Below are 13,053 nucleotides of genomic sequence, written 5' to 3' on the forward strand. Positions count from 1 at the left end.
AATCATTAAAATATTTGATGTAAAGTTCAAACTAACATGTTTGGGTATACAAAATGAAAATAAAGTAAATAAATAAATAAATAAATAAATAAATAAACAAAGCTGTCTGTAACTTTACCCACAAGCCCACAAGAAATCAAATGGAAAAGCCATCCCTTTCTAAGTTACTTCATCTATTTGTTTAATTCTTGCTAATTTCCTTACCAATGATTTGTTGTTAAGGCCATTAAAAGCTTAATATTTTGCCATTTTGGGATTGGCCTTTATTTTTTGGCCAGTCATGTACATTAAACCTACACTATACCCACATTATAGTGGCACTCTATCTACATTATACATACTTTACACCTACACTATTCCTATATATCTACATTAAACCTACATTATAGTGACACTCTATTTACAATATACATATTTCACACCTGCACTATTCCTGTATTATATGTACATTAAACCTACATTACAGTGGCACACAAACGACATTAAACCTACATTGCAGTGACACTAGATCTACATTAAAAATACTTTACACCTACACTATTTCTACACCTAGGCTACACCCTCATTATACCTACAGTAAACCTACACTATTCTTATACTAAACCAACATTACTAGTAGTAGAGATTGTTGGTTTTCCTGGTGAGTGTATGTAACTAATAGCTAGCTTGCTTTATTTATCTGCCAGTGAAGCTAAGACAAAGCCTAAGGTGTAACATCAAACTTAAATACAATTTAAACATAAATCATATATTGGGCTGTAGGCTATACATTTTGGCTAATGCTGTTTATTATTGGAACTAGAAAAACAAACAAACAAACAAAAAAACGCCGGGCCGTGAATGCCTACATGAGAGATGCCTACAAGTGACTTACCACTTGCTAGTGTGAACATTGGGCAAGATAGTGGTCAGGACATGTACACACTGTTTAAATACCCCAGCAACACGACTGTTCTTGATGTTCACAAGGCAACACCCACTACTGCATGTTGCTGCTGCTGTTGGGAAAAAGCTCTGGTCAGCGTTGCTTGTTACAGTGGTCCTTTTCTGATGATGGATAGTGTAGAAGGGATAACAAATGAGCTACAGTCAGTAAATGATTACCAAAAAAGTGCACCTATAATATATGGAGAAGCTGGCCGATGAGTGAATATAAAAGGTAGGTGTAATAAACTGGCAACTCAAGAGCTTGAAAACAGAGAACAGCCTTAAATAAAGAGAAACAAAGATTTCTATAATTAATCAAATGGTAAATTTAAGGTAAGTGGCTAATTACGAAGTAGCTTTCTCTGTCTTATTATCATTTGTATTTCAAGGGCTACAATCTGGCTTTAATAAGACCTCAAAATTAGAAGCACAGGTCAAGCGGTACTGCAAGGCATACAGTGGGCCCTGTATCATGTTCTCCAAAGCAAACACATCAAGTTCTATATTGTATTCCTTGTCCTTGCTTGTTGTTTTTAAGACATGTTCCTAAATGCATGTCCAAGCCATGTATTACTTTTAACCTTTTGAAGATATGAAATACAAGCATAAATATATTTCTCTAACACACAGGCTCATTACTGATTGAACAGAAGAAATAAAAAAAACACTCCCTCAGAATCCCCATATCTTTCTTTTAATCACAAACCTCTGAATCTTCAGCTGGCTCAAGTCCATTTTTCTTTTTTGTTCTTTACAATGAAGTATGCAGTTAATCTTGTTTATCTTGCAGGGTCAATATTAGGACTGTTAATCCTTTTTGCACATGTGGAACACAAGTGCATCAAGTGGAAAAAGACAACAGTCTCATAATTAAGCAAACAGTGAGAAGAGGCCAAGGGCTTTGCATGCTAAGCTTCTATTGGGAAATGTGCCAAATAATATGGGCATCCTTACGGTGTGAATTATGCCTTTTTGGATGTTCAAACTCAAATTCTTTTAGCGTAAAGCAGAAAGAAAAGCTAGATTCAGATAGCTGGCATTTTTTGCACAGATTCTTTATCTGTCTGGATTTGTGCATGTAGACAAGCTAGAGCTCACTGAATGTGTTGAAAAAAGCCTGTCATATGAATGTGATCATGACATTTTAATTGTTTTTATGACCGTTGATCCTGTTATAGTTTTACACAAATTATTACATTATTAAAACGAACATTACATTGTCCTCAAAAGCAACAATAATTAATAATGATCCCAAGTAATGATTTAATAATAATCATTAAGTACTAATTTACTGGGACACACCACAACATTAAAAAAAAATAGATTTTATTGTTCAAATGTTCTATATACAAATCCCATACTGAAAACAGAATTATGCGTAAAGGTATAAAAGATAAATTCAATGTTAATTTTAAATCGAGTCCAGGTGTCATGCTGGTTCTGTCTAGCCTTGAGTGCATGTTCCCCTGCATTAAGAGGATTCAACTCCCAGGAGCCTGCGGCTCTGCGTTAGCCTCTTGGACTCTGTGGAAAGAAAAATCAGAGTTTATTTGTCTGGCCGACCAGTAGTGCCTGAGTGTTACCAAAAAAATAAAAATAAAATTAAATAATCAAACGTCTAGACTTGAAAAGCGTACACATCGACCAGAAGTATATTGCATATTGAAAGAAGTTAGTGTCCCCAGTCTGCATCCTTTTCTCTGTGAACACCCATCAATCAGCTGTATATACAAAGTAAAGGATAGTACTGGACCAGAGGACCTGATTTTTCCCCATCCCTTTTCAAAATCAATTCAAATGGTGGCACGGTGGAGAAGTTGGTATTATTGCTGCCTTACAGCTCTAGGGTCTCCGGTTCAAATCGGGTTAATCTTTGTGCATGATCTTTATGCATGTGTTTCCTCGTCGTTCCTTGTTTCCTCTCACCTAACTGGCTATGCAAAACTGACCCAATGTGTGTGGGCAAGGTGCCATATGATGGACTGGTGCCTCTCTAGGGTGCATTTCTGAGATAGGCACTGGAACTACCACCACCACCACCCTGACTAGGATAAAACAGTTACTAAAGATGAAAGAGCTTCAATTCAAGTCTAATTCTGTTTGCATAATATACACTAACTGAGCACTTTATTAGGAACACATGCACACTTACTCATTCATGCAATTACCTAATCAGCCAATCATGTGGTAGCAGTGCAGTACATAAAATCATGCAGACATGGGCCAGCCACTTCAGGTAATGCTCAAATCAACGAGCAGTATGGGGAAAGTGTGTTCTTGTTGAAGAGAGAGGTCGACAGAGAATAGTCAGACTTGTGTGAGCTGACAGAAAGGCTACAGTAACTCAGATAACCACTCTGTACAACTGTGGTGAGCAGAAAAGCATCTCAGAACGCACAACACACTGAACCTTGAGGCAGATGGGCTACAACACCAGACCATATTGGGTTCCACTTCTGTCAGCCAAGAACAGACAGCTGAGGCTGCAGGGGGCACAGGCTCACCAAAACTGTACAGTTGAAGATTGGAAAAACATAGCCTGGTCTGATGAAACTCAATTTCTGCTAAGGCACACAAAAGGTAGGGTCAGAATTAGGCACTAGCAGCATGAATCCATGGACCCAACCTGCCTTGGGTCAACAGTCCAGGCTGGTGGAGGTGGTGTAATGGTATGGGGAATGTTTTCTTGGCACACTTTGGGCCTGTTAACACCCATCATTCCTCCCTTAAATACCACAGCTTATTTGAGTATTGTTGCTGACCATGTGCATCCCTTCATGAGTTTTCTGTGATTGTTGCAGCCAAAAGTGTTTGTTTTTACTGTGGCTTTTTTCAAATTCTGCGATGCAACTTGCTGAATTTTTTGAGGGGTTTTTTGCAGAGAACTACTTGAATTGGTGAAATTGCTATTGCACGAAATTGTTTTGCATGGTCTTTTGCAGTGATGTTAGTTGGTAAATGATACCTTTAAGCTGTACTCATGTTCCACACACATGAATCGAAAAGGGCTTTGGCTGAATGTCTGTTGTGATGACATCACATGACTCATCCTGGCCCGGATCTGCGGAAAATCTGCGTTAATTTTGAAAAATCGCAAGCTCCTTCGAATATTACAGCGCTTGCTTTATTTTGCATTAATTTCTGCAATAGCAAAATCCTGGAGGGACCGATTTAGCCATCTTCTAATTGCTACTTCCAGCAGGGTAATGCACCATGCCACAAAGCAAGTCGTCTCAAACTGGTTTCATGAACATGACAATGAGTTCAATGTTCTTCAGTGGCCTTCCTAGTCACTGGATCTGAATCCAGTGGAACATCTTTGGTGTATTCAGTATTAGTATAGTGTTCCTAATAAAGTGCTCAGTGAGTGCATAGTTCCATTCTTACACCTCAATGGCCCACCACCAAAAAGTAATTTTGCTTAAACAGTTATTAATAATAATAATTTAAAAAAACATCATAAGTTTCTTAAACAAGATTACACAACTCTCCTCTTGGGGGGGGGGGGGTTTACCAAAAGCTGTATCAGTAGAGACAATAATATAGTAATCCATAGCGGATATTCAAATTTGATTTCATTTTAATAAGAGGATTACTTGGATAGCTTTAAGTAATGTGTTCTGACATGTTATTATATACAGCGTCTTACATTCCTCTTCAGCTGCAGCCCGTTCACCTTTTTTTACCCTTCTCTCTGCTCAAGTGCTTGTCAGAGCGCTTACTGAAACATTGAGCCAAATCACATGGCTCTCATAAGAAAACTTCTCACTATTAATTAGCACTACAACTAAAGCTTCGAGGTCAATAATCCACCTACACCATTTCCTGCAATCGCTTCAAGCAAGACAACTTTGAACATTAGAAAGCAAATGGGATACGAAGCAAGCAGGAAGCAGTGAAGTGAAGAAAACCTGCAGGAAGGCAATTTCGGAAGGTTCGGTACACAGCACCTGTGGGAGATCACAACCTGTGAGGAGGTATAAGGCACCGATGAATGATTTGAAGCAGAATTAACCAGTGCAATCCATCATCAGTTTACTAAATGATTCTGCGGAGTGTATTAATGCATGCAGCTACACTTCATAACTCTTCGCTTTAGATTAGATGTATGGACTTGCCAGGGCTGCCAGAGCCTCATGAATGAAGTAAGGCTTCTGTCTCTAATAATCTGGGTGGATCAGGAGTTATGACTCCTGGTCTCGATTCTGAGGTCTGATTGTGTCTGACATATGCTAAAACCTAATTTCATCAACTCATGCATTTCAGCTCAGCTGTTAAATACACTGTGTAACCTTGAGCAGTGACTTTCCTTCACAGCTGTTTTTAAAATACACTTCACGTTCAATCAGCAGAGAGAGATACAAGGACAAACACACTGTGCATTCACCTTGGAATGCGCTCAACAATATTTAAGCACCATTTAAAGATACAATCGGTGATTTCTTACTGGTACAAATAACCTGCAAAATATGTAGAAGAGATTAAAACAATAATGGTTTAAGCCATAGCCTCAGCAAGTGTATTATGTAACTGAGAAAACCCATTTTGAAAATCTATTATAGTCTGAAGTGCTTGTTTGTGTTTGGATGGGTTTCTTGTCATCTGCTTTATAGATACTCCCTAATGCCCGTTCACTCCACACACATTTCAGTCTGAAATTAGCAAGCTCCCAGCGCAGCCAAATAATTCTCTTGTGAACAAAAAACTATGCGGTGCTTCAAAAAGAACAACAAAACCACAAAAAACTAAAGACAAGAAAGTAGCAAAAGCAGAATGAATGCTGCCAGCAATTTCCCATGATGGAGTAATTTATTACAGACCTCATGGAAAGGTCTGTAAACTCAACCTTTATAAAGCTTTGAATTGTTTGAATGGCCTGCTTTACATAGGACATCAAGTATATATGTTTTCTTTCCATTACAAAGAAACACAGGGAAGTAAAATCACTCGACCATTCTCATAAATCAGTATGAGCAAAATTTCATGTGTTTAGTGTTTTAACTTCAAGCAGTTACATCCCTATAATTGAAACCTTTTTTTATTTTATTTTAATCTACACAGAAAACCGCCTGTTAACACATGAATGATGACTGAGTAGTTTAGGATGCTCTGGGGAGGAGTCTAAAAAGGGAGAGAAAATAAAATAAAACTTACCACCTAGATTCAGAGCACAAACAAATAAACGAGCTGTAATCTGAGCACATCTAAAAATGGGATGCTGGGTCACCCGGCGAGACATGGTGGCAGTCGTCTTGCTACAAAGCTGAATGGTAAAGGCCACTAAAACCCACAGTGGGTGAAGGTTTGAAGGTGACACCTCCTCTGCACAACACACTCTCAGACTGATGACACTTTTATTACAACAGCTTTACTGTAGGGAAGCGAAAGGGCCTCACACGCATGTTTTCATTACTCCCAGAATGGCTAAAGCTCCTCAAAGCCGCTCCTCAGTGGAACCAGGCAACCCGACTATTGATCAAAGTCTTGAAGCAGCCATGGAGGACATGACCATTTGAAATACCAGAACAATAACACCTCTCTCTCCCCCCCCCCCCCCCCTCTCCCCCCTCTCTCTCTGGAATTATTCAACAAATTAGCCAAGTCAAATAATTTTCAGATCAGATCTTAACTAGTAGAACTAATCAATTTGAAATAGAGAACCCTTAAGCAGTCTGAGATCGTGTGCCAAGGACTTTTCTCCTTGACTGTGATGGCAGAGTTAAGGTAACTGCAAATCTAAAGAGACATGCATAAACAGAGCATGACCTTGGATCATCTATGCAAAGCTTTTTGTAAGACTAGAAATAAATGGAATGGTGCAAAAGTGCTGGACATTTGAGAAATTGGTTTGTAAGCCTCTGGATAAGTCGATAGTCTATTGAGGCAATTATGTTTAGAAAACGCAATAAAGAGCTATTTTTCTTTTTGCATTCTAGTATCTTTGAAGACCTTTAAAGGACATGTTAAGTATAATTTAAGACCAAAATTGGCAGTATATATAAACTATACCAAAAATAATACCAAAATTGGCAGTATATATAAACTATACCAAAAATATAAAAAACTAAATTTGCCAATTTGTTGTCTGTTTATCCTACAACAAAAAACAACAACAATAAAAACATTTTTAAACCTTCCCCACTGGTTTACGGTATGTCAGTGGTTCTCTGCCTGGGGGCGCACTCAGAGATCTGAAGGGGGGCGCAAATTGTTTTCTAGAAATAAACACAGACAGGGCATCATTTGGGACCATCGGTGCATGTTAATGCTTTTCAAATAGAATGTTGAAAAACTTCGGTTCCCTCTGTATTTTCTTTTTGCTGGGGAGAGGTGGAGCTTAGCCTGCCTTTTATCTAGCTGTCAGTGCAGACCAGTGTTGCCAACTTAGTGACTTTTCAGACCCCTTTAGTGACTGTTTGTTTTTTGCAAAAAAAAAACCCCAACAACTACAACAACAAAAAAACGCCTATCGACAAATCTAGCGACTTTTTGGACAAACCTTACCGACTCCCCCTGTTTCCAATATTGTGTGTGTGTGTGTGTGTGTGTGTGTGTGGGGGGGGGGTCACATGATAGGGGAGGCTTGGGGGGGGGGGGGGGGGGGGGCTTTAGTTAGAAAAGGTTGAGAACCTCTGCTGCATGTTATCGCCAGTGGAATGCCATAATATTCAGCTTTTATGTACATGTAATGTGATATTTAGACATAGTGCTGACAGGTCAGTGTCAGGTATCAGAGGAGACATATAGTTCAGACATCGGAAGCAGGTTGAAAATGAACGATTCCCAGCTGCAATTATGCCCAATACTGAAAAATCTTGCATAGAAAAACCCTAGTGTACATCGATGGAAAAGACGGCTAGTTTCATTTATTTAATTATTTTTAGATGTATGCCAAGCAGCAATAAGAAAACAGCGAGGCTAAAGTTTGGTGTGAGCACTGCACAATACTTAGCAGTTCCTCTTTTTTTTGGTTTAGTTCTCCTAGCTAAAGTTTGTGCAAAGCAAAAATAAACAGAACCAGACACAAGTCTGCTTCCTCCATATCCTGTCCATTCAGTGAACCAGCTTTTTCTGCTAAGTGAATTTTACTCACCATTGGTCTGACCACCGATTTAGCTGAAAAAACAAACAGTATAATTTTTTAGGAGTGTCCCTTATCAACATAGCAAGGAGTCAAAGCTTTGTAAATTTGACATCTGAATTTTACATCTAAGCCATTAATTTCCAAATCAAATGGGCAGGTCCATGGATTGTACACACAAAGTCACAGCCATAATTCACCTCCTGCATACTGCTTGCGGGAAAAACAAACAAGGTGTTCAGATGATTGTGATTATTGACGAGGTCAAAAACAAGAATGATGAAGCTCCTCACACACAAGCTCTCACTGTTTTTCCTCCTCCATCACCTTTTCCAGCTCTCACCAGACTGACAGCGTTTCAATTAATAGTTGTGTCTGAGGGTTTATGACAAGCTGAATGTTGCAGATAAGGTTTCTCAGTGAAGAAAAACTCACCTAGGTGAAATCTTACCAAGAATGCAGCACTAAGCAGTCGCTTCCCACTCCCAGAGCAGACAGTTTAAAAGGAAAACAAATAATGCAGCAGGGGTTCGGTGACATCAATGGTTAAATTACCCTTTAGACAAATGTGAGATGGAGCAGGGAATGATTCACAAACACAATGGTGAAGTCACACTGAAGACAAATCCATTATCAAAACACATCATGACACTAAAACCATTTTAATTCAGTGGGGGTCATTAAATCTGAGGTCTTTATAGATGTGCCTTTCTCCTTGCACTTCCAACTACTGTATGCATCATTAACAAGATCGAGATCTATTTTCTTTTTTAAATTATGAATCTTCCACTCATAACTCATCATTCTATTATAAGAAAAGGGACCATTTGTGCCTCTGTAATTTGGCCTGAGGTCACATCATGACAGCGTCCAGAGAAAACGAAGCCAATTATGCATTGAATAATTATAATTAACTTTAATTAACAGTGCTGTTTGTGGTCAGGCTTCAGAAAAGAGGCGAATTACAATATATATATAAATAACGGTGATGTCTACAATGACCAGTTGATTTTTTTTTAGGTCTCCTTTTCTTTCACATATATTACTCAGGGCCATATTTAGAATTAAACTGCCTGAAATCAGTTCAGTTGGTATTCTTGGTATTCTCATGCCTTTGAGGTTGCCAGATTTTATTTGACTATAGGCCACTTTAACCAAGCAGAATTAAAGAACATAGCTTTAAAACATGCAGATTGACAAAACATATATAATTTTCTAAGCAAAATATGCTGTACATTGCAATATAATACAACATACAGAAAATTCCTCAGGTTTGAATATAGATGTGAGCACTTTTGACAATAGATACCTACTTAAGTGCCTCCTAATAACACTAAGTTATGCAATTAGGCAAAAATATATAGCAACAGAAACACAGAACAACTGTTAATGTATCAGGGTATATCAGAGATATTTGAAATGTAATCCAAGTTACTGACTACAAGAATTCTAACTGAGCATGATTACACTGTAATCAGAAATTGTCTACAAAACCCAGGCTTTATGAAGTACTCAAAAAAGCATTCCATGTGACGGCAAATGATAGCCTGACTAATATTATTAAATCAACATCTATTAACATATTTGGTTGAAATAGATCATTATTAGCCCTCCCTGATGGCCAGACTTTTACAACTAGTCTTCCAAGTAAACAAGCTAGCTATAATAGCAAGCTAAAAGATGCCTGATAGTCATTACTGGAAGTGTATTATTTCATGAAATTGTATCTCCAGTCTTCAATTTCGTACTATTGTTTAACTTGGTCACACAATTGTAATTCATCAGCATTCACATTAGCCAAATCATACAAAAAATTTACAAACTGTTAATGTTAGACTAACACAACAACAGCCATTGTTTTTCTTATGCTTTCTTTCTTGATATCCACCATAAATCACTCATGCTTGTTAAAATTCTTATGAATTTCAGAGCAGATTGGGCTGATAACTTTAACAAGCTTACAACATTACCAGTAATAATGAATAAATAGTGGAAGTAAAAAAAAAATCGAGATACTGGATAAAGATCTGGTTCAGTTCTATAATCCAACTTTGGTCTATATGTAGCAGAGCAACACAAACAGCTTGCCTAACCACTGGATAAACTCTTAATGTAATAGCTCTCAAGAAGGCAAATTTAATAAGCTAAGAAACTGTCATGGATATGTAGAGGAAGTGAATGATGAAATAAAAACTGGCAAGCAGGAATTACACCATAACAGGACATTTCCATGAATAATAGTGTACTTGTGTTAGGACAGAATACAGTAAGATCTCTTGAGAGATTGATTACAACCTATTTGTAAATAACTGTTACATTAACATTTGACCTGTCACATGGATATTTTGATAGATCAGCTCAGAAGATGCACTGCAAGGATATGTGAGGCAGTGCAAGGGAAATTAAAAGTCCCCATTCTCCTATAAACAGTTGTAAGTGAAGCCTGCAATCGGTCCAAGTACAACATTATTAGGTCCTCAGTCTATTGTTTCTTTTTCCTCTGTAAAGAATAGGCTTATAGATTTTTATCCTTAGTCACGTTCTACTCTGTTCTTAATCATATCCTGTCTGCCGTCTCATCCTTTTTATATCTCTCCCCAAGCTCTCTCAAATCAAGCTGTTCTCATGCTGATCATGTGTACGAGCTATATAAAATTCTGTATTCACTGTAACTCTCTATAAAGAAAAAGCCCCCTCAACATGGAACTCCTACCAGGAACATGAAGTCCTCAATCTCAAGTTCAGCACATGACATTATATCAGCAAAATACCACTGGCGTACTTTTGAATAAGATTAGAGTAGCATTTGCTTCAGATCACCAAACATACAGAAACAGTAGTGGGTTAAAATCAATAACACTGACCATAACGTTTGCTCTTTTGAGAAGGTAAAACAAACTAACTTTCCCTCTTTGTTTGTTCTTTGTCTGAAAAGATCACTGAAGTCAAGAAGACAAACTTTCATGGAAAGCATCCATGTTTCCCGACTTTTGTAACTAGAAAGCCTGGAGGTCGAAAATGACTTAATTCAGAGTCTCAATTTCCCACTTTGAAGTTAAATTCAACAAAATCCAGCCCAAAGCGTCACATAACTCTCCTGCTAATACACATGCAGTCACATTGCACTTAATCATACGGAGAAAGATGTTAGCAAGACCTGAATAATTTCTTTAACATATGACATGAGAACACGATCGCTCATAGCCAAAACATTCGAAAACAACTTTCTTACTTCTTGTCGAGAGCGTAAATAAAATGTGCTACCTCAAAAATATTATCAGGAGAGGAGAATTACTATAGCTACACAAAGTCGGAAATTTTCCCTACGTGGAAATGCATATACATGTTTGTTTCCTTTAGACTTTATTAATGATCGGCAAACATTTAAGTCAAATCATGTCAGTTAGAACTTTTTTAGGACTGGGCTTGAGTCTATGCAACATTTAAGCTTACTTGGGCTTCTGGCTAAGTAATTTATCATCATTTATCCAGCTGGTTAATGTTAAATAAAAGTCAGAATGTGATTACAATGAAGTTTTTTATTATAATAAAAGTAGATTAGAAGAATAACTTACACAGGTAGTATCCTTATGGTCTTCAATTGAAAACATCGGAAATGGAGCTACAACACAAAACCAAAGAAATGTTTACTTGGCATTTATACGATGTGGAGATTCAACAGTGAGACAGGGCATTTTGGCATATTAGAACAAGCGAGCAGTGATCACTAGCCCTTGTACCTTGAAATACACCCAGAATTCCAACACTAATCCAGCTAAGCTGATCCAACTAATCAAGCAGACGGATTTTCTGGAGCAGGTGTGTGGAATAAGGGCTGGAACTGATTTCTGCAGAACCAGAGCTGGTGATCACTACTTCAGGGGGTACAAAAGGACAAGAATGCCATCATTAGACATAGGTTTTTTATGCAACCTTATGAGAGTAAATACACATCAAATGTGTTTGGAAGGAAGCCGTCTGCTTAGATTATTGCGTCTCAAGTAGAGATACACCGAGGTGTCGGTCAATAATCGAAAATTTAGAAACATCCGATGATTAGGGCCGATTATATCCTGTCAATAAAAAGAGGGCGGGAAAACATGGATTTCGTGCTGTGTGTAAAGAAGATGTCTCTTGTGTGGAATGATGACAAAACTGACAATGATGACAAAACGGACAAGCTCTGCACTGCTAAAATTTTACACCGGAAGTGAGCAGCAGTGAAGCAGGAGTTTCGGCGTTGAGTCAAAAATTTTCCCCCTGCGCTGATCACGCTGAATTAAGGCGCCAATACACCGTTGAAAGATTTAAATGAAGATGAGTTGACAAAAAGGTGTATGTATGTATATATTGCACAGAAAAATATATTTGTAGAGTAGTATAAAGTTTATATTAGGCCTATATATTACCAGTTTGCTGTTCAATGAAGGAGTAGAAACGTTTTTGTTTGTGGAGAGGGAATGTGAGACTAACAGGAGGTTTTTTAGAATTCTGTCAATGTTAATATGAATTAATAACATTCAATAAGTTAAGAAATCTTACTTTAATCATCTGAATTTAGTTAATGTGTTAATGTTAATTAGACTAATGTGTTTTCTGTTTATGAGACCAGTTACTGTGAAACAACTTAAAAGAATAAAGTTTTATATGCATTTTTTTCAGAATTGTGGAATGAATTATTATTAATTTAAATGAAGGTATAAAAGGCAGAACTATTGGTATCGGCCGATATCACTAAACAATCAGTTATTGGTATCAGTTGAGAAATTTAGTACTGGTGCATCTCTAGTCTCAAGCATTGGCCGGTTTTTCAAATGCTAATCTGTATCACCAAAGAGGGAGCAGGCAGAGCCATTCTTTGAGATGAAGGAAGATTAAGGAGCTGCCATAGCAGACAAAATTAGTCAATGATGGACTGCAAATGTGACCATTTTTCTTTAACAGTTTCATCAATCACTGTTCAAGTGTTCAAGGGAAGTGCCCGCGTTCCACATTGAACTCCTATGTAATACCTTAAAAACACAAACATGAAGATGATGAGGAAA

General features: G+C 37.6%; 1 protein-coding gene across 5 annotated transcripts in view; it reads right to left on the reverse strand.

Annotated features, from left to right (window-relative positions):
• Positions 1 to 2,236: 2,236 nt before the first annotated feature.
• Positions 2,237 to 13,053, reverse strand: part of rad18 (RAD18 E3 ubiquitin protein ligase) — a 58,838-nt gene continuing 48,021 nt past the window's right edge. For 2 of the 5 annotated variants that reach the window (XR_001813996.3, XM_017480317.3), the window contains 2 exons: positions 11,584 to 11,630; positions 2,237 to 2,451 (listed from right to left, as the gene is read on the reverse strand). Coding sequence is in view for 2 of the 5 variants with exons in the window: in XM_017480317.3 (XP_017335806.1) it covers positions 11,606 to 11,630 (25 nt within the window). In the remaining 3 variants the exon portion in view is untranslated. Of the gene's footprint in view, positions 2,452 to 11,583; positions 11,631 to 11,748; positions 11,884 to 13,053 lie in introns of those variants that run through there. The other 3 variants (XR_006983259.2, XR_008397191.1, XM_017480316.3) reach the window with 3 other exon arrangements.

Source organism: Ictalurus punctatus, chromosome 11 (assembly GCF_001660625.3).
Source record: "Ictalurus punctatus breed USDA103 chromosome 11, Coco_2.0, whole genome shotgun sequence".
In the NCBI taxonomy this organism is placed as follows: Eukaryota; Metazoa; Chordata; class Actinopteri; order Siluriformes; family Ictaluridae; genus Ictalurus; species Ictalurus punctatus.